The following is a 22277-nucleotide window of genomic DNA, read 5'->3' on the forward strand; positions in this document are numbered from 1 at the left end:
GTTTAGAGTCTTAAATATTTATTTTAATTATATTCACATATTTTGAGATTCAATTTTTTGATTATTTTCAAACAATCTCGGACCGAGGTACATCCTATACTAAAGTTCTCGTACTTAACAAGATTTAAAACTTTATAGTTAAAAATTTTTTTATTTAAATTTGTTTAGTAGCCAAAATATCTAATATACGATGTATCCATGACCAACGGTCGGGTCAAATCGGTCAAACATCCCAGCCCTCAATGCATCCGTCGCCGCTCAGTAGTGAATCGACACTACTCCCTCCCGCGCCGCGCGCCATGCGCCAGGCCGTGTCTCTCCTCAAGATTCAAGAATAGCCTCGCCGCGCGCGGAACGCCCGGAGCGCGCACCGCCCAATCCCCGACTCCGCCCCTGAGGGATCTCCCACCGCAACAAGGACGACGACCACGCCGCGGCGCACCGCCGCCGCGCCGGCCGGAACGCATCAAGATGGAGCTGTTCGAGCGCGCGAGGACGGTGCGGCTGCGGAGCCACCACGACAAGTACCTGTACGCGGACGAGGACGAGGCGCACGTGGTCCAGGACCGGAACGCGGCGTCCCCGAACGCGCGGTGGGTGGTGGAGCGCGTCCCGCACGCCCCCGGCGTGCTCCGCCTCCGCGGCCGCTACGGCCGCTACCTCTCCGCCTCCAACGAGCCTTTCCTCCTGGGCTTCACGGGGCGGAAGGTGCTGCAGACGCTGCCGCACCGCCTCGACTCCTCCGTCGAGTGGGTGCCCGTCCGCGACGACGCCGGCGCCAACGCGCACGCCCGCGCCGCGCGCCTCCGCACCCGGTACGGCAACTTCCTCCGCGCCAACGCCGGGCTCCCGCCGTGGCGGAACTCCGTCACCCACGACGCCCCGCACAGGCACGCCGCGTGGGTGGTCTGGGACGTCGAGATCGTCCAGGCGCTCCCGCCGCCGACGGGACCCGACTCCGCCGAGACCGTCGACGCCGCCGACGCCGCCTCACCGACGCCGTCGTACAGCAACAACAAACCGCCCTCCCGCCCGCAGTCTCCGGCTCCCTTGCCGACGTCGGCGCTGAGACGGCCGCCGCCCCCGCCGGCGCACCACCGTGAAGAGAACATGGCTCCGTTCAGAGCGCAGCCCCCGCCGCCGCCTCCGGGCTACATCGCGCCACCCGCGCCCGGCCTGTACAGGCTCGAGGTGCGTACACTAGCTACTCACACAGCCTGCATGCAATCATTCACCTGAACAACGTACACAACCAAAGGACTGTGCATGCACTACTGCAGTCGACGGAGTCGTCCTCGGTGCCGCTGCACAAGGTGGAGGGGCGAGCGGTGCACTACCAGATCGGGGACAGCGACGGGGAGGTGAGGCCGGACGAGGAGGCGCAGTACCTGACGTTCAACGGGACGAGCCTGGAGGAGCTGCTGGAGAGGCTCAAGGAGGAGACGGGGCTCCACGACGTCATCATGTGCTCGCGGAGCCCCATCAACGGGAAGCTCCTGCCGCTCCGACTGCAGCTGCCGCCCAACAACGCCGCCGTGCATATCGTGCTTGTGCACCAGTCGTCCAAAGGTACATATATACGGTTTTTTTTCTTCTTCTTCTTCGACATTATTACTACTAGGTTAGTAATTAATTGGTGTCTACGTACATACCATTGCATCGAATCGACATAACATGTACGCCAGTTTTTTTTTTGTCCTTCTTTTATTTACAAACTGAAACACACCATATTTGTATTTCATGCACTAAACCGAAGTGAACTGTTACTGATACCTCATATTGAAGGAAACTTCATCTGTAGTCATTCGTACTATTGATTTGCTCGCTTTCAAAAAAAAAATTAGGGAAAGAGGAGGGGTTGCCCCCTACTTGGATTTATTAAACAAAATATAAACAAAAGGTTACAAGTACAGGTTCATGAAACAATCAAACAATGACACAAAGAAAATGAGGAGAATTACACATAATTGTGTCTAGCCATGAACTAAGTGAAGGCCGAAGTCCTACAAACTCATCCTTGAAAATTTTCTTGCGTCGCCCAAGAGAAACATGTCTATGCTTGAAGATATGGTCATTGCGCACGAACAAAATTGCCCAGGACATGCCGATTAAGATTTTCAGGAAAAAAGGAACTGCAAGCTGCCTCCTTCTAAAACTGTCCAGAATATCAAACCAATCTATCAAACCTCTAGTTTGCAGATATAGTGTGTTCCAACATTGGGCAGCGAAAGGGGCTAGGAACAAATGAGGGAGACTTTCCTCGATGTTATGACTGCAAAGGATACAATTGTAGTCCTCTAGGGCCATATTTTTCCTTCGTAAAAGCCCACTGGTGTTTAATCTGTCCTTGAGAAGTAACCAAAAAAAGACTTTTCTTTTTTCTGATAGGAAGATTTTCAAAGCCACCTAATTAAAAACTGGATGAATTTGTCGGTGGCCTGTTAGATGCTTATAGGCCTTGCAGGAATAGAGAAGAGATGAGTTCTCTCAAAAAAAATAGAGAAGAGATGAACCCCATATAAGTCCAGATATCCACATTCCTATGTGTCCTCAACTGTATAACAGTAGAAGTTAAAGCTTGGTTTTGATCAAAAGCCTCCGCTGAAAGGGGTAGGTGGAAGAGAGATTGAAGCTGTACTGCTAATCTTGCACTTTGAACCGAGATGTTTGGATTCTGGCAAAGGAGAACACTCAGGGAAGATCTGTTGAAGAGAAGGTCCATGCATGCCAGGGATCCAGCCATAAGGAGGAGGGAATGGAGGATGAACCACTGTAGGAGTAACACTGGCTATGCTCTTATAAACTGGCAGGGGCTTAAGAAGGTATATCTCCACCAGAAAGAACCTCATTTTTCTTGGATAGGTAGATGACCATTGCAGTAATGCTTCTGCCAAATCAAATGCACCCAAGGGATATCAAGCTTATTAAAAAGTTTATGAAGGCTCTTGAGTAGTGCAAGGAGCTATTTTTGAATTCCCATTTGGCAGGGATCCTTGCGAGGAGCCGCAAGAAGCCACTGAACGAGGCCAAAAAATTTTAGCTCCACATGCTTCACTCTTTTCATAGTTTATTTGGTGCCTCAGGATCCTGAACATCTTTACGCTATAGTGCAAAACTGATGCTACAGTGACTTGTTGGAGCTTTAATTTTAGAATTCTAATTGCGGTTGTACGTAAGAATAGGGCCTAACCAGGATCCTGAATTCTATGAATTCAGGATCCTGAATTCTAATTGTTGGAGCTTTATTTGTTGGAGCTTTAATTCTAATTGCGGTTGACCTCTTGAGCTGCAGTCGAATGCACTATAGTGAGCTATGGACCCTTGCATGATTAAATCTGTTAGATATACTATATTTACACAATGTTTGTGTGAAGTTCTATCAACTACTACGAATGCTACTCTCTCAATTCTAAATTATAAGATGTTTTGGCATTTTAGATACACTATGTATCTAGACGTTTTGTCTCTAGACATTAATCATAGTGTATCTAAAAGCCATGATAATGATACGATGCATCTACACATAATTATAGTGTAAGACACATTACTATAATTATAGATGGAGTACAGTTACTACTATAATTATAGTGTAGGATAGTGTATTAAAAAAGCCAAAACGTCTAGATACACTATAATTATATAAGATGTTACTATGTATCTAGACGTTTTGCTATTCCAAATTTTTGCTATGCACTTAGACATACACTATGTCTAAATACATTGTAAAATCATTGTATCTAGATCAGAACGTCGTATAATTAGAAATAGAGGGAGTACAGTTACTACTAGCTCCACATAATAATTAGATGATGTTTTGGATAGTAAATTTGACTCATAAGTAGTTACTTTTGATGTTCAAAACATTTCTAATTATTGAACATCAGCATATAGTAGGTAGCAATCGATATATTCCTTTTGATGCAATTTTTTGGGGGGCTGAGGAAGATAATTAGCAGTAATTAATTTGATAGCAATAATATTCCTCCCAAAAATAACCTAACATTAGCATAGTACCAAATCAAACTATTTCAATTTTTTTCACATTTATATAATATCTACAAATCTTTATGGTACTAAATAAAGTATCATTAGATTTATCCTGAAATGTATCTTCATTTTATTTTTGATTAGGGTTAGGGACTTCTAGTTAGTCTCAGTCATGACTGTTTGTGCATATGCACAGCATGGTAATTTTGTTTGCATGTGAATCTCCCTGAATTTTTATTTTACTAGGATCTTGGTCTTGCTTCTAACCGGAATTTTTAACCATTCTGACTTTCAGTGGCAAAAAGTTTTGCTTGATCAATTGACCATCCCGTCACAAAATCATCTGATCGAAGATGGTGGAAGCAACGTCTTGTGTATGAAATGCAGAATTGGTCTCACCTAATGTGTATATATTAACTTTCTGATTAAACCGGTTCCAGTGGCTAACAAAACCAAGTGTACTTCTTCTGCCTCTAGCGGTTCTCATTCATCATCTCGTATTTTCTTTGTCTGTAGATGTGTGCTATCTAATTCTCAAGATTCATAGTGATGTTTGTAGCAAGACCCTTGAAATTTTCCATGCTATTTATTTTCTGAGTTCTTGAAAGGATTCTTGAAAGTTTCTATACATTGTTTCCCTGAAGGCGGTATTGCTGTTGAGAACTCAGATCCAGACAGTGTAGTAAGTGAGGGCTTCATGTAAATGATTGGGAATGAGCGCGGACAGTAAACACGACATGTGAATAGGAATATATATTGTTAAATCATCAATAAATTGATTTTATTCGACAAAATTTAGGCCTTATGTGGTATTTCAATAATAGTACTTTATGCCGAATTGCTTTATTCATCCTAGTTAGTCCATAGTTACATACAGAAATTTATTCTACACATTAATGTAAAGGTTAATATAACATGAAAAAATATAATTTAATCCTCATGTATAAAACATAAACATCATAATTTGTGCAACATTTGGAATAGTGAACATATATATTGGAAGGAAGTGAACACTAATCTGTTCCTTTCAAATTATAAATTTGTTTTAGTTTTGTCCTAAGTTAAAGTTAACTAAATGTGACCCATGTTTATAGAAATGAAAAAATATTAATATCTCTGATATGTAATAAATTCATACTATGCAAATAGTTTTCAATGTTATCTAATGAATGTTTGGTTTTGTGGTTATTTACGCATTTTTCCATTAACTTGACTTCAAACAAAACCAAATGATTTTGCTATATTATGCTTGGGTGAAATCCCTCTTCCACACCTGATTTTTTAGCTTTTCTTTTTTTTATTTCTTCTTAACTCATAGGAATAAAACAAAATTTGGATGAAACAACTCTCTCGCAGACCCAAATTTTAATTACTATGAATTTAAACCGGATTTAACTTATGTTGTACTAGAGTTATGGCGATTTTTTGGTGTGCACTCTAGGTGATTGGCGTAACTAAAAAAATTTAGGTAAGGGCAACCAATATTTCACGTGATTCAGAGTGGAACTACTCATCAATCTAGGTCTGGAACTACATTAAAATACCTGAATTGTTTCTTATCTGGGCGTGGAACTACTTTTTAAAATACCTAATTTTTTTTCTTATGTTCCGCTCTTATAAACTAAAATGATTCATAGTATATATAATGGAGTGAGTTCTGCAGTACTCTTAGTACTAAAGAGTTTGTACCATTGGTTTTGAAACCAGCAGTAACAAAGTGTATACATAAACTAACTGGTTTGGGTAGGAAAAACATGTGTTGCCTCTGTGAACTGCAAAACCAGGTATTCTTAGTCCGTTAACTAACAAAACATGGTCATGTTGAGTGTATGTGACATGAAAAAACACTTAAAAATAAAGAGAAGAGAAAAGAAACTCACTAGGTCAGTCTCACGCCATCTCCTCCTTCCTCGACTTATCTTCTTCCTCCTTCTGCCCACCTATCAACCATGGCTCATGGACATATAGGCTCCCATCCTTCTGCTTGTGCTTCCCCTCATACCTCCATTAGTGCACATCCACACATTGACAACCATCATTGTTCCTCGCCGCCATGCTGGTACTACAGCAATGGCAAGAAGCCACCTTTCTCACGCCCCTGGGCAAGATCTCCTCCTTCTCCTATGGGAGGTGGGGCCGCGCATGGAAGGGGTGGTTGGAGCCCTTGAGGAGACAGGAGCCAATGGTGGTGGAGGACGGTGCGATAATAAAGAGGCAAGGGTCATCAAATGTATTGGGGGACGAAGCTAGTGGGAGGCGGAGGATGTCAAGGGAGAGGGCAGCTTTGGTGTTAGGAGGAGATGAGAGCCAATGACGGTAGGATGAGACATGAGAAACATGACTCAAGTGAAAGGAGAAAAGAGAGAATGTGAGACCAGCTTGTATGCCTCATATTTTCTGCCCTTCTTTTTTTTATTATTTTTTGAGTGATTTGTCACGTCCACATCAACAGTCATATTTTAGGAATGACCATCCATATATACAAAAACAAAACTATTTTTGGACTGGGTCAGTATGGTACCCTATACATAGTTTTTTTTTTGTTGCGACCTCTATACATAGTTTTTTAGTTAATATATAGATAGAGTATATAAAGACTACTAAGAGGAATTTCAGACTTTTTTTAGAGAGAGAGAGAGAGAGGGAGGAATTTCAGACTCGGAAGCTTGAGAGTGGGCCTGGCGATTGACGACAGTGGGCTAGACCATACTAGTCGCCTCGACGCGAGCGATTCGAGCTCTGCGTGCGGCGGGGGACTCTCGCGGCGTACAAAAGCTGCGTGGTGAGCACACGCAAGGCCCACGAAAAAAGCTTGGCTACCTGCGTCCCGCCCTGCTTGCATGCATCCTTCTATCCCAGCCCACCGATCAGCCTATATGGTTATTGGGCTGCTTGGTTCAGCTACGAGTAAAAAAAAAAAGGTTACTATGGATTTGGCAAACCAAATGTGAGATGGTGGCAAGTTTTGATAGCAAACCAAATACTAATTGAAATCATAACATGCCAAAAAACAAAATCTTTGGTTTAGTATGTTTTGGAAGTCTATATATCATGGATCTTCTTGCTCCCAGCAATAGATTCCTTTTCGTTTGGTTTCGTCGTTTAACGATGCATGCGCGCATGCTCATTCTCTATGGAAACGTCGCGAAACAATTATGCATTAATGGTAATACATATAAATCATTCAATCAATGCTGAACCGGTTACGGTACGTCTAGCTTGCACAATATTATTACTATATATATATATACACTCCGTATATACTTCTAATAAAAATGGAGGGCATCACCTCTCAAAATATATATATATATATAGCTCACGCCCAACGCAGATTTCCTCTACATTATTTTGCTCGTGTTCGTAGCCAACCCCCCTACGCATAAAGTTTACTATATATACTGGCAAATTGAAGATCCAACAAACATGAAGCCGGAGGCCAGTAGCAACGTAGTGTTGTTCTTGCTGCTCGCTAGTAGTGCCGCAATGCTTTTTGGGTCTTTTGTGGATGCTGGCAGGAGCTCCATGTCCATCGCCGCCGCCGTCGCTCCTTCCAACGCCTCCATGGCGGCGGCGGCGGCGGCGCCATCAGAAGACACCGGCAAGTTCGAAGTTATTTTCTGCGCGCAGTCGAGGTGCGGCTACTTCGAGCATACCAACGATCCATACTGCTACTGCTGCCCCGACCAGAGCCGGGTCGAGTATTGCCACACCACCATGGCTGACTGTAGGGCACACTGTGCCGTCTGCAATCCCCGATGTCCGACCTAGCTAGCCATCTCTCTCTCTTGCTTCCCCTTTTTTCTCTCTCTTATATTCGATCGGTGATGGAAGGAAGGAGCAGGTTGCAGCAAATGATCCAACTGTTATGTATGCATGTGCGTACGCCGTGGCTTGTTTTCAATCAATTCCGATCCCTTGGAGACAATAATAATAATTTAATTAATTTCTTCGACCGTGCTCCATTGCGGCTTTTTTTTCTCTAATTTACTTATTTCATTCACCTGCGCTGCCTGGTTCATTCTGTCGATCTTGTACTCCGGGCTGATCGTTTGTGCGGTGATACTAATTTATTACGACAGAAAAACATTGTTCCGTGGTTGAAAAATAGTGACCGATAAGATCAAGACCCGTCCACACACCTCTCCAGTCCACACCCCACCTGTGACTCGCTCGCACACCACTCCTCTCTCCCCCTCTCTCTCTCTGGCGACAACCTCACCAGTGAGTCCCTGTGCCACATGCCTCCTCGAATCAGCCATGGCGGATGCAGCGGGGGTGGTGGATGTGCACCCTATTCTTCGTGGATCTACTTTCTAGGATTTCAGTGGGCTCTCCTCTTATCTTCTCTAAGTCTAGGGGGTATAGAAGGGGCTAGTCGGGGCAGGAACGTGGGCCAGACAATGGGAATGACCAGCTGACGATTTAGGGAAGCTAGCGGTGGCAACGGCGATTAGGCTAGGTCGGGGCGGAGGAGCTCCGCCTATGGCAGCGACGGTGGCGGCGTTGGAGCTCCTTCACCGCGGTGCTGGCCATGGACCTCGGATAAAACCCTAGTTTGCGATGGCAGGGTGGCGGCTGGAGCGGGGGCGTGGCTGCCCGAGTCAATGAAGAATAGTGTTGTTGTGGTTTTTTCGACTAAAAACTATGAACTCCAAATCCTGCACGCATATGCTGTAGTAAAGTCTGTTTTGTTTTTGTTTCAATTATTTTCATTTGTCAATTGTCATCCTAGAATGTCGCGTTCGAAAAAAAAAACATATATCATTTATGAGGTCGGTTGGACAGCACATTTCTATTTGTTTTTGCATTCCTTCTTGTTTTAAATTTGAGGACCGGGGCTAGCTGTTTGATATTGAAACAAATTCAAAGCAAATCGATCACTGAAATTTCCAAAAATTCTCCGCGGTAGCCAACTTAGTTCAAGGCAATTATTTGCAGTTTTCCGCGGCCTGATCTTGACTTATCTTTTTATTTATTTCAGTGAAGAGTGACCACCCACTTGTTTTTATATGGACTGCACAACCCACAACACGCAAAGTGCCTTCACCCCCTATGAAACACATCCACGCACCACCTATCCTTGCGAGCCAATCAGCCAATAGATCTTGAGATTAATAAAATCAATACTCGAGATTGATAAAGTCATCACTTCTGTATGAACGTTGCTTACTTAAAGAAAACGTTGTTAGATCCTACAATAATAATAATAGCAGCAAGGAAAAATGGCCATGTTCCAGTACAAAGGACGATATTTAAGAACCTTACACTATTTAAGAACTTTACACTCCGTTTGCAACCAGTACTTGTTCATCTCAACGGTTGGGGACCCTGGCGTGCCATACTAAGTCCTGAAATCTAGATCACCTGGCCACAACATATCTTTTTATTCCCTCTATCCCAAAATAAATAAATTCATAGCAAGTTTCCAACAAATTAGTTTAGCTACCATATGACCATATTACTCTTGATTAATTTAAGTTCCACCATTAAGGCCTTGTTTAGATCTAAAAATTTTTTGGATTTTGATACTGTAGCACTTTCGTTTTTATTTGACAAACATTATCCAATCATGGAGTAACTAGGCTTAAAAGATTCGCATCATGATTTATAGGTAAACTGTGCAATTACTTATTTTTTTTATCTATATTTAATGTTCTATGCAAGTGCCGCAAAATTTGATGTGATAGAGAATCTTGTAAAGTTTTGGGTTGTTTGGATGCATCTAAACAAGGCCTAAGTTACGCACTAATCAGTACTATTTGGTTTATGCGCTGGTCACATAATTAATGTACTACTCATCCGGCCAGCTACAGGGAAATTGGCCAATGAGAGGGGATGCAATAGTAAGGGTCTGTTTAGATTTGAAATTTTTTGGTCTAAAGAGAAAAATTTTTGTGGAATTGGAGCATAAGAACTAAACGGGCCCAACAAATTTTAGGGCCAAAATTTTAGGCTGCAACTGTGCACGTACTCCCATGAAAGCCCACCAATAACAACTAGCTCAAGTTGTTATTGGTGGGCTTCCATGGGAGTGCGTGCACAGTTGCAGCCCAAAATTTTGGCCCCAAAATTTTTTAGCCCCGTTTAGTTCTTAGGCCCCCGATTCCACAAAAAAAATTCTCTTTGGGCAAAAAAAATTGAAATCTAAACAGGCCCTAAATAGGATGGAAATACAAGGAGTATTAAATGGACTGGGTAAACCATGATCATCCAGGAATATAATCGACTTATCCGTGGATAAATTTTTGCTCCAGGAATTGATTCTTTTAGAGAGAGAATATCATTTTTCTTAGAGCAACTCCACTAGTGGCAGTAGCTTCTAAATATTAGAGGCTCAGGACCTGGGGCTCCACCTATTCTATAGGTCTTAAATCATTCTCTTAACTTCGGCAACTACATTTCTTTTTCTTCTATATTTCAATATATATGCTCTATCTTCCCTATTTTGTAGTGAGTCTATATTGTGCTGAGAGGCTAGCTCGGCATAGCCTAACCTTTGTAGGGCCATGCCTGAGCCGTAGGCAGAGCCAGTGGGTGCACGGCATAGCACGAAGAGGTCGACGGGCATGCTTGCCCGACCCTGTCAGGCCATGCCACCATCGGGATCGGGCTTAGAGCAACTCCAGCAGGGCCCCTACTCAAGCCCCAATAGCTAAATATGGGTGTCGAGGCTAAAAACATTACTCCAGCAGGGCCCCTACTCCAGACCCCATATTTGGCTGGGCACCCATATTTCTCCCCCAGACCCCATTCCTGTTGGCCCAACAGGACAGCCCCCATCCTCCATCGCGTGTCCTAGCCCCAGCGCATGCTCCCTCTCTCTCTTCCTTTACATGTGCATGACACCCTACGGTAGCCGGTTTGATGCTCTAATTGTGTCCCTGTCCAAAGGAAGAAGAAAGAGGAAGAAGAAAAAGACAATGACGAGTGGGTCCCTTCTGTCATTCTCTCTGGAATAGGTTTGGAGGCCCAAATTTGGATGCTACTATTGGAGTTGAAGCAAAAAAGTTGAGCCCCAAAAAGTAGGGAGAGCACCCAAATTAAAAATAGGAACCTAGTTTTGGAGGCTACTGCTGGAGTTGCTCTTAGGCCGGGGCGGCACGTTTGACCATCTATATATAGCTGTGCAGGATTTCTTTATGCCTGCACTTTGAATAGGGTTCTATTCTCTGCGCATGCACGCGCATTCAAAAGGGTATTATACAGTTTGTACGAGTTGTCACCGATCCCTACTTTTTTAATTTGCACTAAGAAATCTCCGTGACTTAGAAGTTGAAGCACAACACTTCACGGCACGCATGGACCCATAGACGATGAAGGTTGTTGGTGTGGCTTCGTTCATTCAGCTATGGGCGAGTGGTTTAGGTATATATCCGTCGTGCGTCACCTGCCCCCAAGGCTCCCAACTGCTTCACCATCGATGATGGATGATGGATCCGGCCTGTCAATCTGAAGATAACCAAGAATATCTGGCATCCGTGTAAACAGAACCAAAAATTGCAACTTTGTTCAATTGGCACCAGTGTGCCGATTCCCGGCCGGACGCAGCACACGCAGTTTTACTGAGAATTGATCGAAGAGCACGCGCTGCCACCCACCCATCCAAAGTTGCCAACTAATAACTGTGTGTGAGTGTGACTCTGCACCAGCACACAGCAGCAGCCAGGGCCGGGAATAATCCGTCGACCGTGTGTCGTCGTCCGCGCCGGCGCTGACGCGGCCGGGCGATTCGATCGGCGGTTTCCGCCTCATCGTACGTTCTCACTTTTGCATCGCTCCCGCTCCGTCCGTGTCCTCCTTATAAACGCGCGCAGTGCGATCGAGCATAAGGGCAACAACCAGCAGCAGCCACGCGCTGCGCTCCCGTCGATCGGCTGCCAACAAGTTTCGTCGTCGTTGCACACGTCGCCGTCGCCCGTCGCGGCCCTCCCTCGTCGTCCCTCCTCCTCTTCCTGCCCCAGCCAGCCCTCGAATTAACCAGTTCACCATATATAGCTCGATCGTCCTCTCTAGCTCCCGGCCGGCGGGGCGTCAGGAAGGCAGGCGTCTAGCCAACCAACCAATAATCCCACCAGCTAGCAAAGCAGAGAAGCCGGTTGAGAATATATATAATGAGTGATCCGAGGTACGCCGGCTACCCATATCCGGCGCAGCAAGGTACGCACGTTACGTGGCGCTTGGCTTACTTCCAGTGGTTCTAGGGTTCTATAGAAGCTGATGACGATGATGATATTCTGTCTGTTCTTGCCAAATTCAAGGATACTACAACCAGGGACCGTACCCGTACCAGGGCCCGCCGGTGATGGCGCCGCCACAGTACCAGTACGCGCAGCCGCCGCCGCCTCGGTCGCCTGGATTCCTCGAGGGCTGGTACGTAGCGTACACTACTGCCGGCCGGCCATTTTCACTCCTGACTTTCACCTCTGGGCTTAATTCTTGGACTAGCTAGTTTCCGCGACGGCAAACCATTTCAGCTGTTTTTTGATTTTGTTGTGTTGTGTCGGCTGTTGTTGATTTCGCAGCCTTGCGGCGCTGTGCTGCTGCTGCCTCCTCGACGAGTGCTGCTGCGACCCCTCCATCGTCTTCGTCTCCTGAGTCGACTCCTGAGACACCCTGCGCCAAAGCGCGCGTGCACGCGATTTGCTTTAGTTTTACTTTAATTTCGTCTGTTTATTTCCACGACCATGAGTATGTACGTACCAAACAGTGTGATTAATGTGTGAGAGATATGATTTAATTTGTACCAAACAGTGTTCTTACTGCTCCTGTATGGAAATCAAGTTTGATGAGCTCGTGTACCTGTTTTCTTTTTTTCAGGGAACTTTCCTGGCTAGGATATATCTCTTGTTAGCTTTTAATGAGAGGACTGATATTCGCTATGATTATTTAGAGAATGCCGCTTTAATTCTTTTGTTTTTGTTTTTTTATGTGACCACCAGTGGAACTGCACTGACGACGCTGACGGCTACAACTATTATCGCTTTCCTTTTTCTTTCTTTATTATTAGGAACTAACCATAGCTAGCTAGTTTATGCACTGCAATGAACTATCCCTTCTGAAACCGTGAACGAGCCCAAGATGTGGAATAATCTGTGTGAGAGAATCAAAAGACAGGAATAAAGCGAGTAATAGTGTATGTGTTTTCCATCCTCACCTTTTCCGGGCACTCTCAGAATCAGATTCCCGAATTCAATGATCAGGAATAAACTGTGTTGTCCCAGTACTTTCAGATCGAATCAGATTCCCGAATTCAATGATCGACATAACTGTTTTGGCAAAGCATTCCAAGACAATATCTTGTAAAAGGATCCTTGAAAATATTTGTTGACGTTGTAAGTAATCTGAATGACACACCAGCAGGGGCTGTGGTTCTGCCACCTGTGCTGGCGGGGTTATACGACCTGAGATGGCTTTGGTTCTGCCAGTGGAAGATTGCCTTACTGTTTTTTTTAGTAGTAAAGTTTCATGTTATGATTAGTTGAATATGCACCATGTACAGTTTAATTTGCCATATATTCATAGTTATCATTGACACATATTAATTCAATTGACCACCAGTGTTCATTTAGCATGTGTTTGGATAATGGGATGAATAGGAATAGGATGGGACAAACCCTTCTTTGTTGGTATTTTCATCAGGGTCCAGATTGAGGTGGAGCTCTCTGTTCTCCTTCCAAATTTGGCGAGCATGGCAAGATCCTACTTGAGGAGGTGTGGGCACGAGCTTGCAGCAGCGTAGGGCAACGATAGAGTGAGCACAAGCAGGCAGCAGCATGGGCGTGTAGACAAGTGTCACACAATGCAACTTGTCGCGTGATTTTTTTTCTAGAGAGCACCAGAACATTCTTTAACCAAGAAAGAAGATAAGACCGTGTGCTTGAAAATAGGGGGGGGGGGGGGGGTAAATCAACACCAGATGATAGCTAGGATCATGGCTGGCATGTGGGCTCGCATGGCACTTTCGCTAACAGTAAGAACAAACATCTCATCCATTCTAACTTTTTCGTCCCTCGTACAAAAAAGAAAACTGGAATATGGTTCCATCCCTCACATCCAAACAAGGAATGGGACAATCCCATCATCAGAAATAGTAACCATATCCCATCCCATCCCTTCTTATCTCCAAACTAAATACATGCATAATAGTTCAGTTCTAAAAGACTTCCCTTCGGCTAAGGCTCCTACATGCTCCCTTTTTATTCGGTAATGATACGTATAAGACGTCCGTCCGTCCGGACGTTGTTGTCCACTCATTTCGTTGTTTCTCCACGCCTTCTTATCCACTCATCTTTTTCATCTCCACTGTTCTCTCTCATCTCGCCGCCACTCCCACCGCTTCGCACCATGCGTCCGCACGTTCTGTCGCGCCATCGCCGAGCCACTCCTCCCTCCTTTTCTCCCTCCCTCCCCGCTGCAACCCATACGCCCTCCATGCCGCCGGAGTAGAGCGTGACGGTGGCAGCTTTCAGTGAGCGGCGCAACTCCCTTCCTCCCTGCTCTTTCTCCCCCGCTCTCGTGACCTCCATGCATCTGGAGATGGAGACAACGGCGCAGCTCTGATGAGGTAGGTGGGGAGGGATTTGGATCTGAAGCCTTCCTCTCCCTTTTCCCTCTCTCCTCTTGTGGTTCTGGATCTCAGCCCTCCACTGCTCCTCCTCCACCTCTTGCTTCTCCTCCTCTTTCTCTGGATCTAGATCTATAGGATATTGTGTTGGCTAGGGTTTTGGCGAGCTCTTGGGATTCAGTGCTCGCGCGTGTTGTAATGGTGTTCTCTGGTTTTTTTAAGTATGTTTTTCAGGTGATGTTACAGTAGGATAGGGTTCCGACGAGCTCTCGGGTTCAGATCTTGTCATTGTTGCAATGGTTCTCTCTAGATGTTGCAGCAGGTTTTAGTCGTTGTTGCAGTATTTGTGTTTTGAGATGTTGTTTCAGTTGCTTCAATCTGCATGTTGTAGTAGTTTGTTTTATGTTATTACAACAGTTGTTCGGTGTTGTTGTAGTACTATATCCATGGTATTTTAGTTGCTCCACCCAATGCTTCAATCTGCACTGTTGTATTAGTTGTTGCATGTTGTTGCAACAGTTGGTCGATGTTATTGTAATACTATGTCTATGGTGTTTTGATTGCTCCATCCAATGCTTCAACCTATGCTGTTGTATTAGTTGTTACATGTTATTGCAACAGCCATTCGTTGTTGTTGTAATACTATATTCATGGTGTTTCAGCTGTTCTATCCAATACTTCAATCTGTATGTTGCAGCAGTTGTTCGTTGTTTGTTGTAATACTATATTTATGATGTTTCAGCTACTTCAACTTGTTTGTTGTAGCAGTTTGTCAGTGTTTGTTGCACTATTATGGATATTATGTTGTAGCGTCAAGCATGGGGACAGGTTGTAGGGACGAGTTTGCGGCAGGCAGATCTGCTAGGGGCCGACAAAGCGAGGGCCGGGGCAGATCCCATGCTCATGGGGCGGAGGACGGGCTCCTTGCGCGGGGAACAGACGAAGGGCGGTCCTCTGTGCGGGGCGAGCGGGACAGGGATAAGTTGGTTGGGAGGAAGTGGACAAGTAACGGTCTTCCGTGCGGGGCGAGTGGGGCAGAGGTGAGTTGGTTAGAGACGGATAAGTTTTTCTTTTCTTTTTTTTCTTTTCTATGTGGCGTGGGTGGGGCGCTCGGCGTCCGGACGCGTTCCTGGCGTTGGACGTCCGGGCGCTAGCAGTTCTGCTTTTTATTCCAAGTTAAACCTTACAACATACTGCTCTTAGCTTTCACGAGGCAATGTCTCTCTTGCCTTGCATGACCATAATTTGGCAAACATGTAAACACATTAAATTGTGGCATGTTTTGAGTGAAAAGAAAAGAAAAGTTGGCCTTGCTATTGATAGATCTTGTTCCCTTTAAAATAAATTCTTCCTTAAAAAGCATAATGAGTAAGAGATGCTTACGTAGTGGTCTCCTCACTGCCACCAAGCACTGTAAACCTTCAGAATAAATTTTTGGTTGTGCAAACCAAAAGGAATGGTGATTTTGGGTTGTACCAAGTCTGAAACCGAGTGGATTTATTTTTTGTCCTATATTTTTCTATTATATTTATTTTTTACTGGGAATCAAAATTTTAGATGCCGACGCTTATGGACAACTTAGTGACCAGCTACTGAGTGAGATGGAGTTGAAGAAGACTGCATTTGTGTCGGATGAACATAATGTTACAATAGAGAGAGACTCAATCGATAATAGTATTGAGGCCCAGCGATAAGAGACACAAGGGGGAAACCCTAGACTTAGGAGATTATATTAATAGGTAACGTATCATATGCAACTCAGCTTCGTGTGTAACCTATGCAACCACCAATTATTATATCTTAACACCCCCCTCTCAAATGGAGAGTTGACTAATACCCTTGACTTGAAAAATAAAAAGAGACTAATTACATCCAAAATCAAAGATGTCATCGGCATGCATCTCTTGAACAATATCGATGTAGAAAATGTTCTGCTCCATAAAAGGGTACTACCTTCACAACGTGTACTTCAACAAATACCTCAAGTCTTCACAAAACAATACCTAAAATCTTCACAAAACTATGAACCTAACAATTAACTCAGACTCCTGGCTGCAGTACTTACTATACCTTTTACTTTTACAAATTACCAGTGGAGTTGTAATACATATGATGCAGTACATAGGCCTTGTTTACTTCTCAAAAAGTTTTGCCAAAAATTTTAGATTCCCCGTTATATCGAATCTTACGGCACATGCATGGAGTATTAAATGTAGACGAAAACAAAATACACAGATTACCTGTAATTTGTGAGACGAATATTTTGAGCCTAGTTAGCCCATGATTAGACAATATTTGTCAAATACAAACAAAAGTGCTGAAATCCCAAAAAAAATTACCAACTGAACAAGGCCTTACTACTACTTTTACAAGTGGACGCTTATTAGGCCCTTGATTCAAGATGGTACATCCAACATACGAATGGTTGCGCTGTTTAAAATGTCAGCAGCATAAGGTCTTTTTTTGGCCGGTATTTGAAGAGGATTGCTACGTGCAAATAGGGATGGTAATATTGGATTTGCGGGTGTCTACGGTAAGGGCCCACAATGGTGTCTGGTCGGGTGTGCGTGGGTGTCATGCATATTTCACCCACGGGTGACTCACGGACCCGAAACATATGTTTTTTTTCAAAAAAAGTTCCTCCTCTAATTTGATATCTAGAACTAATATTTGGTGTAAGCAAATGTGAAACTTAGTATGATTTGTATATATACTATGTTGTCTGCATAGTACTCCCTCCATCCCAAATTGTAAGTCGTTTGACTTTTTTTACCCCAAGTTTGACCACTCGTCTTATTCAAAAAATTTGTGCAAATATAGTCAAATTTTAAGTCATTCTTGAAAAACTTTTATTAATAAACCAATACACAACAAAAAAAGTGATATTTTATACAAAACTTTGAATAAGACGAGTGGTCAAACTTGATATTAAAAAAGTCAAACGACTTACAATTTGAGATGGATTGAGTATATATTATACTAGATCTCTGTTGTGAACTTCTGATTCATTGGGTATTAATAAATTGATAATTATGTTTATAGCTGTGACACACAACACAGGCTAAGACTACTGCTTCCACTCTGGCCTATCAAACGTGGGTTTGGCTTCCTAGGCCGATAGATCTTGAGGCCTTCTCCTGCAGTAAAGGCACGTACCTTAAGCATAAACTAGAGCCTCACCTATCACAATCATAAAGGCGTATGATAAACACGTGCTTGACTACTAGTGAGGAAAAAAATGTCCTATACTCTCTCAGTCCAAAAAAATAAAGGCAAATCTTATTTTTTTTAAATAGTTAAAGTTAACTAATAAATATATATAAATAGTTGTCAATATTCGTGATATTTATCACTAAATTAATAGCAGAATAAATTTTCATAATATATATATTTAGATTTAGATATACAAATATACTATTTTATACAAATCTAATCAAATTTAAGAATGTTTGATACTGTGAAACGAGATGTTTTTTTAACAAGGGAAGTACATTGTAGCTTACAACATGTAACTATGGCCTAGAGGTTACAAAAGCCTTAGTACCACCTTAGGTCCTCGGTTCAATTGTTCATGGAAGTGAATTTTCCTTGACTTTTTGGCATTATGCATTTAGTGGTAGGCGAAAATTCCGTTGATAACAAAATATCTATGATGCTTTCATTAATCTCGAAGATTTATTAGCGTAATCTTCGAAGATGCTCGTAGTGGTAGGATTTGCGTGTGTGCATTCATTACGATGAGTTTGGCTGCGTCGTAAAATGTAATTCTTAAAAAAATGACCAAAAGTTGCCAACCGTGATTTCTCTTTAGTTAGGACCTGTTTGCAACAACTTCATGAGCTGTTGTTATGAGCTGTTTTTTTTGCCAAACACTTATTTCTAAAACAACTTCAAATAACTTCATAGGTGAAGTTGTTTATCTTTTCTTGCTTACAAAGACATAAGTTGGGATGAAGCTACAAAATAGCTTACTATAGCTCTCTTCCCATTTTTCTCTCTCATATATGCATAAAGTAGTTGATGAAACTATTTTACCAAATATTCTTTTTCAAAATAGCTCAACTTCACAGGCCTTGTTTAGTTCCAAAAATTTTGCAAAATGGACACCGTAGCACTTTCGTTTGTATTTGACAAATTTTGTCCAATCATGACCTAAGTAGACTCAAAAAATTCGTCTCGCAAATTACAGGTAAACTATGTAATTAGTTATTATTTTAATCTATATCTAAAGCTTCATGCATGCGCTGCAAGATTCGATGTGACGGGAAATCTGAAAAATTTTGCAAATTTTTTTAGAAACTAAACAAGGCTCTAGTAAAGTTGACAAATGCTTCATGCATGCGCCACAAGATTCGATGTGACGGGAAATCTGAAAAATTTTGCAATTTTTTTAGAAACTAAACAAGGTCCTAGTAAAGTTGAGATGGGTCAAACAAGCCCTGAGACGGATGAAAACGGATCGGATACGGACGGATATCATCGATATCATATTTGTTTTCGTATTTCTGGTCGAATTCGGATTCGAATACGGATAATATCAACTATGTCGGATAAGATACGATTGAATATTGACATCATAAATATACGATTTAAGTACTCGGATACGAATACGGTATCGAATGTTGAACATTCGGACTCGGATACGGACTGATCTGAATCCCTCTAAACAAATTCGGTCTCGAATACGGTCAGAAAATATGCTTACCGTTTTCATCCCAGACTAAAATCTCACCCAAGTCCCGCTTGGTTAGCTAATTGTCGAACAGCAAGCTGCCTGGTTGAACCGGACCAGGTCACCTGGGTACATGGCAGACTACGCCGCTTCACTTTTCTCCTTCCTCATTCCTGAACAACACCCAGGTCACCAAACCCTCGCTCCTCCGCCGCCGGGGCCGGGGCCCCAAATCCGGCCCCGCCCGCAGCATGGCCGCGCGGCAGCCGCCGGCGCTGGTGGACGAGCTCGTGGAGGAGATCCTCCTCCACGTCCCGCCGGACGACCCCGCGCGGCTCATGCGCGCCGCCGTCGCGTGCAAGCCCTGGTGCCGCCTCGTCTGCGGACCGGGCTTCCGCCGTAGGTTCCGCGAGCACCACGGGTCGCCCCCCTTGCTGGGTGTCGTCTCGAACTGCATGAACGAAGACGGCGCAAAGCTCGCTCGCTTCGTCCCCACCGGCTCCTTCCGGCCGCGCCGCGCCGAGCTCATCAACTGGCTGGCGATCGACTCCCGCCACGGCCGCGTCCTTTTACGCAGCTCGTTTTCCGGTGACCACTTCAACGTCGCAGTCTGGGATCCTATCACGGACGAGCTTCTGGAACTGCCCGCGACGCCGTGGATGCCGCAGATCATGCACAATTACAAAGGAGCGGTGCTCTGCGCTGCCGATGGCTGTGACCACCTGGACTGCCACGGCAAACCCTTCCTCGTGGTCTTTGTGGGCGCGGCCTCTCAGTGTAGTAAGATGTCCTTGTCCCTCCATGATCCAAAACTTATGATGTCGTCCTATGTCTACTCGTCAGAAGCTAATGCGTGGAGTGGATCAGCTCATCATGGGTACTTAGGTAATCTTTTGCAGTCGGTACGCAGCACTCTTGTGGAGAATGCACTGTACTTTGTGGTCAATAAATCTCCAGGAATTCTCAAGTACAATTTGGGTACCCGGAAAATGACTACGATTAGACGGCCACCTATGAGCAATGCCCACAGTGCACTCATGATTGCAGAGGGTGGTGGGCTGGGATGCGCCGCATTGACATGGTCCAAAATCTGCCTATGGTCAGCAGAGGTTGGTCTTGACAGGGATATCAGATGGGTGCTAGGCAGAACCATTGAGTTAACCAGACCCGTCCCTGCTGGTCATTCCATATGCGGATTTGATGTAGCGGCCTTTGCGGATGGCAGTGGTATCGTTCATGTGGAGACAAATCAAGGGTCTTTTATTGCTAATTTGAAGTCTGGAGAGTTCAGTGAAGTAAGAGGGGTCAATGGTACCCTGGACATCTTTGTTCCATACATGAGCTTCTATACTCCAGGTATTGCTTTGCCAGTTTGTGGGTGGAAACATGCTTTAGATTAGATAGGTTGAACCAGCAGTGTGGTTAGTTAAATTTTACATTCTTATTTAAGTTGCCATAATGAATTGATGATGCAATGAATTCCTTTCTTTCTGTTGGTGGCAAAGACACAGGTTTGAGAATTTTCTGTATTACTTAGGCAGTGCCAACCATGTCTGGTTCTTGTTACATATATAGGACCAAGAGGTCTGCTTGCAACTGAAAGTAGAAAGACTAGCAACAACTAAAGTAGAGTGTAAGGTAGAAGATAAGATATGCTAAAGTAACGATAAGATGCCATGACATAGGCATTAACCACTACTACTTATGCTAGAGATGGAGCTCCAAAATATCAAGAACACAAGACTTATTCTCTCAATTTCCCCTGAAGTCTTTTGTGGCGCCTTCTGTGTGGGATTTGAACCATCCCAATTCTGGCACAAAGGTCGTGGAAGAATAGGATTCAATCATGTTCATGCATAAAACAATAGTTTGAGTGTTTTTTACATACTGTAATAGCCTTGCACAAAACAGAAGTTCCTGCAAGGAAACAAGAAACATATAAGGCATTTCCTCTCTTGAACTTGCATGCATAGATCTCTGAGATAGCGTGGTCATTGCATGGCGGCAAGTTGTTGGTCCATGTGGTTGTTCAGTAACCATGTTCACTGGGAGCATATTAGTTCCTTAGCTAACTGATGTTATGTTCTAAATTTCTGTAGCACTGCAAGTGGCCCCTATAGATGAGGATCCAAGAGCTGGTGAGTCACCAGCCCTATCTAGTGAAGTGATCAAGAATTTGGCACCTGAAGCGCTTTCTGATGAAGGCTTGCCAAGAAAGAAGAAACTTGTAGAGGCCATTGGGCAATCCAAGGCAACGCGGGAAGACAAGGACGCTAAGGAAAAGGCCAACAAGTCCAATAGTAAACAACAATGAATATCAATGAAGCATGAGAACTGAAAACTAGAGTAGCGCAAGTCCCTCTGCTAGCACATATTTCCATTTTTTTTGTTCTTCAGCAGGATCTATCTTTTGTATTTCAATATCGTTTTATATTTCTGGGTGTGGACCGAGTGTTTGTTTCCCTTGAGAGTACTCCGGGATACGAGGTGATTTCGTCAGTAATAACTCATTTTACAATACATGGGGAAAAAATGGACAACCATTCATTCATCTTGATCTCCGGGGGGGTTCTCCCGTTATCGAAGTTTTCTTAATTACTGAAGGTGGCATAGGTGTAATTAAATTTTGGGTCCAAAATGCAAGCTTAGTAGATTGAATATTCTTAAACTATTAGATGGTCTGAAGACAAAGTCCACCACAATTGTTCTCATTTGCCCTAAACAAGATACAATAACAAGATGTACAAAAGAATTGGATTCTTAACAATTACTCCTTCCATACCTATAAGAAAGTTGTTTAGAACGGCGACACGGTCTCCAAAACCTAACTTTGACTCCTTGTTTTAATAAAAATTTTATCAAAAAGTGGTATTTGTATATTATTATGAAAGTATTTTTCAAGACAAATCTATTCATATGGTTTTCATATTTTCAAATTCAACAACTTAAAAGTTATCCATGATTTATGTTCTCAATGTTTGACTCAAACCTTGTCCAAAACGAATTCCTTTATACGTATGGAGAGAGTAACCCATAGGGATCTAGCGCCTCCTA

The 22277-nt window shown here is 43.7% G+C and overlaps 3 protein-coding genes across 3 annotated transcripts; all 3 read left to right on the forward strand.

Moving 5' to 3' along the window:
• On the forward strand, nt 358-4630 carry LOC8075073 (wiskott-Aldrich syndrome protein homolog 1). The gene is made up of 3 exons (XM_021454655.1): nt 358-1191; nt 1281-1569; nt 4283-4630. The coding sequence occupies exons 1-3, from the start codon at nt 472-474 to the stop codon at nt 4300-4302; spliced, it is 1029 nt and encodes a 342-aa protein (XP_021310330.1). The 5' UTR covers nt 358-471; the 3' UTR covers nt 4303-4630.
• On the forward strand, nt 11691-12801 carry LOC8063660 (cysteine-rich and transmembrane domain-containing protein A). Its single transcript, XM_002459449.2, has 3 exons — nt 11691-12144; nt 12246-12357; nt 12510-12801. The coding sequence occupies exons 1-3, from the start codon at nt 12099-12101 to the stop codon at nt 12580-12582; spliced, it is 231 nt and encodes a 76-aa protein (XP_002459494.1). The 5' UTR covers nt 11691-12098; the 3' UTR covers nt 12583-12801.
• LOC8063661 lies at nt 19395-21726 on the forward strand. The gene is made up of 2 exons (XM_002459450.2): nt 19395-20579; nt 21323-21726. Exons 1-2 carry the CDS (start codon nt 19475-19477, stop codon nt 21535-21537), a joined length of 1320 nt encoding a protein of 439 aa, XP_002459495.1. The 5' UTR covers nt 19395-19474; the 3' UTR covers nt 21538-21726.

This window comes from Sorghum bicolor, chromosome 2 (assembly GCF_000003195.3).
Source record: "Sorghum bicolor cultivar BTx623 chromosome 2, Sorghum_bicolor_NCBIv3, whole genome shotgun sequence".
In the NCBI taxonomy this organism is placed as follows: domain Eukaryota; kingdom Viridiplantae; phylum Streptophyta; class Magnoliopsida; order Poales; family Poaceae; genus Sorghum; species Sorghum bicolor.

Coding starts and splice junctions, on each gene's coding strand:
- LOC8075073 (XM_021454655.1), top strand. CDS start 472: ATGGAGCTGTTCGAGCGCGCGAGGACGGTGCGGCTGCGGAGCCACCAC. Junction 1,192..1,280: donor CCGGCCTGTACAGGCTCGAG/GTGCGTACACTA, acceptor GCACTACTGCAG/TCGACGGAGTCGTCCTCGGT. Junction 1,570..4,282: donor TGTGCACCAGTCGTCCAAAG/GTACATATATAC, acceptor TCTGACTTTCAG/TGGCAAAAAGTTTTGCTTGA.
- LOC8063660 (XM_002459449.2), top strand. CDS start 12,099: ATGAGTGATCCGAGGTACGCCGGCTACCCATATCCGGCGCAGCAAG. Junction 12,145..12,245: donor CCCATATCCGGCGCAGCAAG/GTACGCACGTTA, acceptor GCCAAATTCAAG/GATACTACAACCAGGGACCG. Junction 12,358..12,509: donor CCTGGATTCCTCGAGGGCTG/GTACGTAGCGTA, acceptor TTGATTTCGCAG/CCTTGCGGCGCTGTGCTGCT.
- LOC8063661 (XM_002459450.2), top strand. CDS start 19,475: ATGGCCGCGCGGCAGCCGCCGGCGCTGGTGGACGAGCTCGTGGAGGAG. Junction 20,580..21,322: donor CATGAGCTTCTATACTCCAG/GTATTGCTTTGC, acceptor AAATTTCTGTAG/CACTGCAAGTGGCCCCTATA.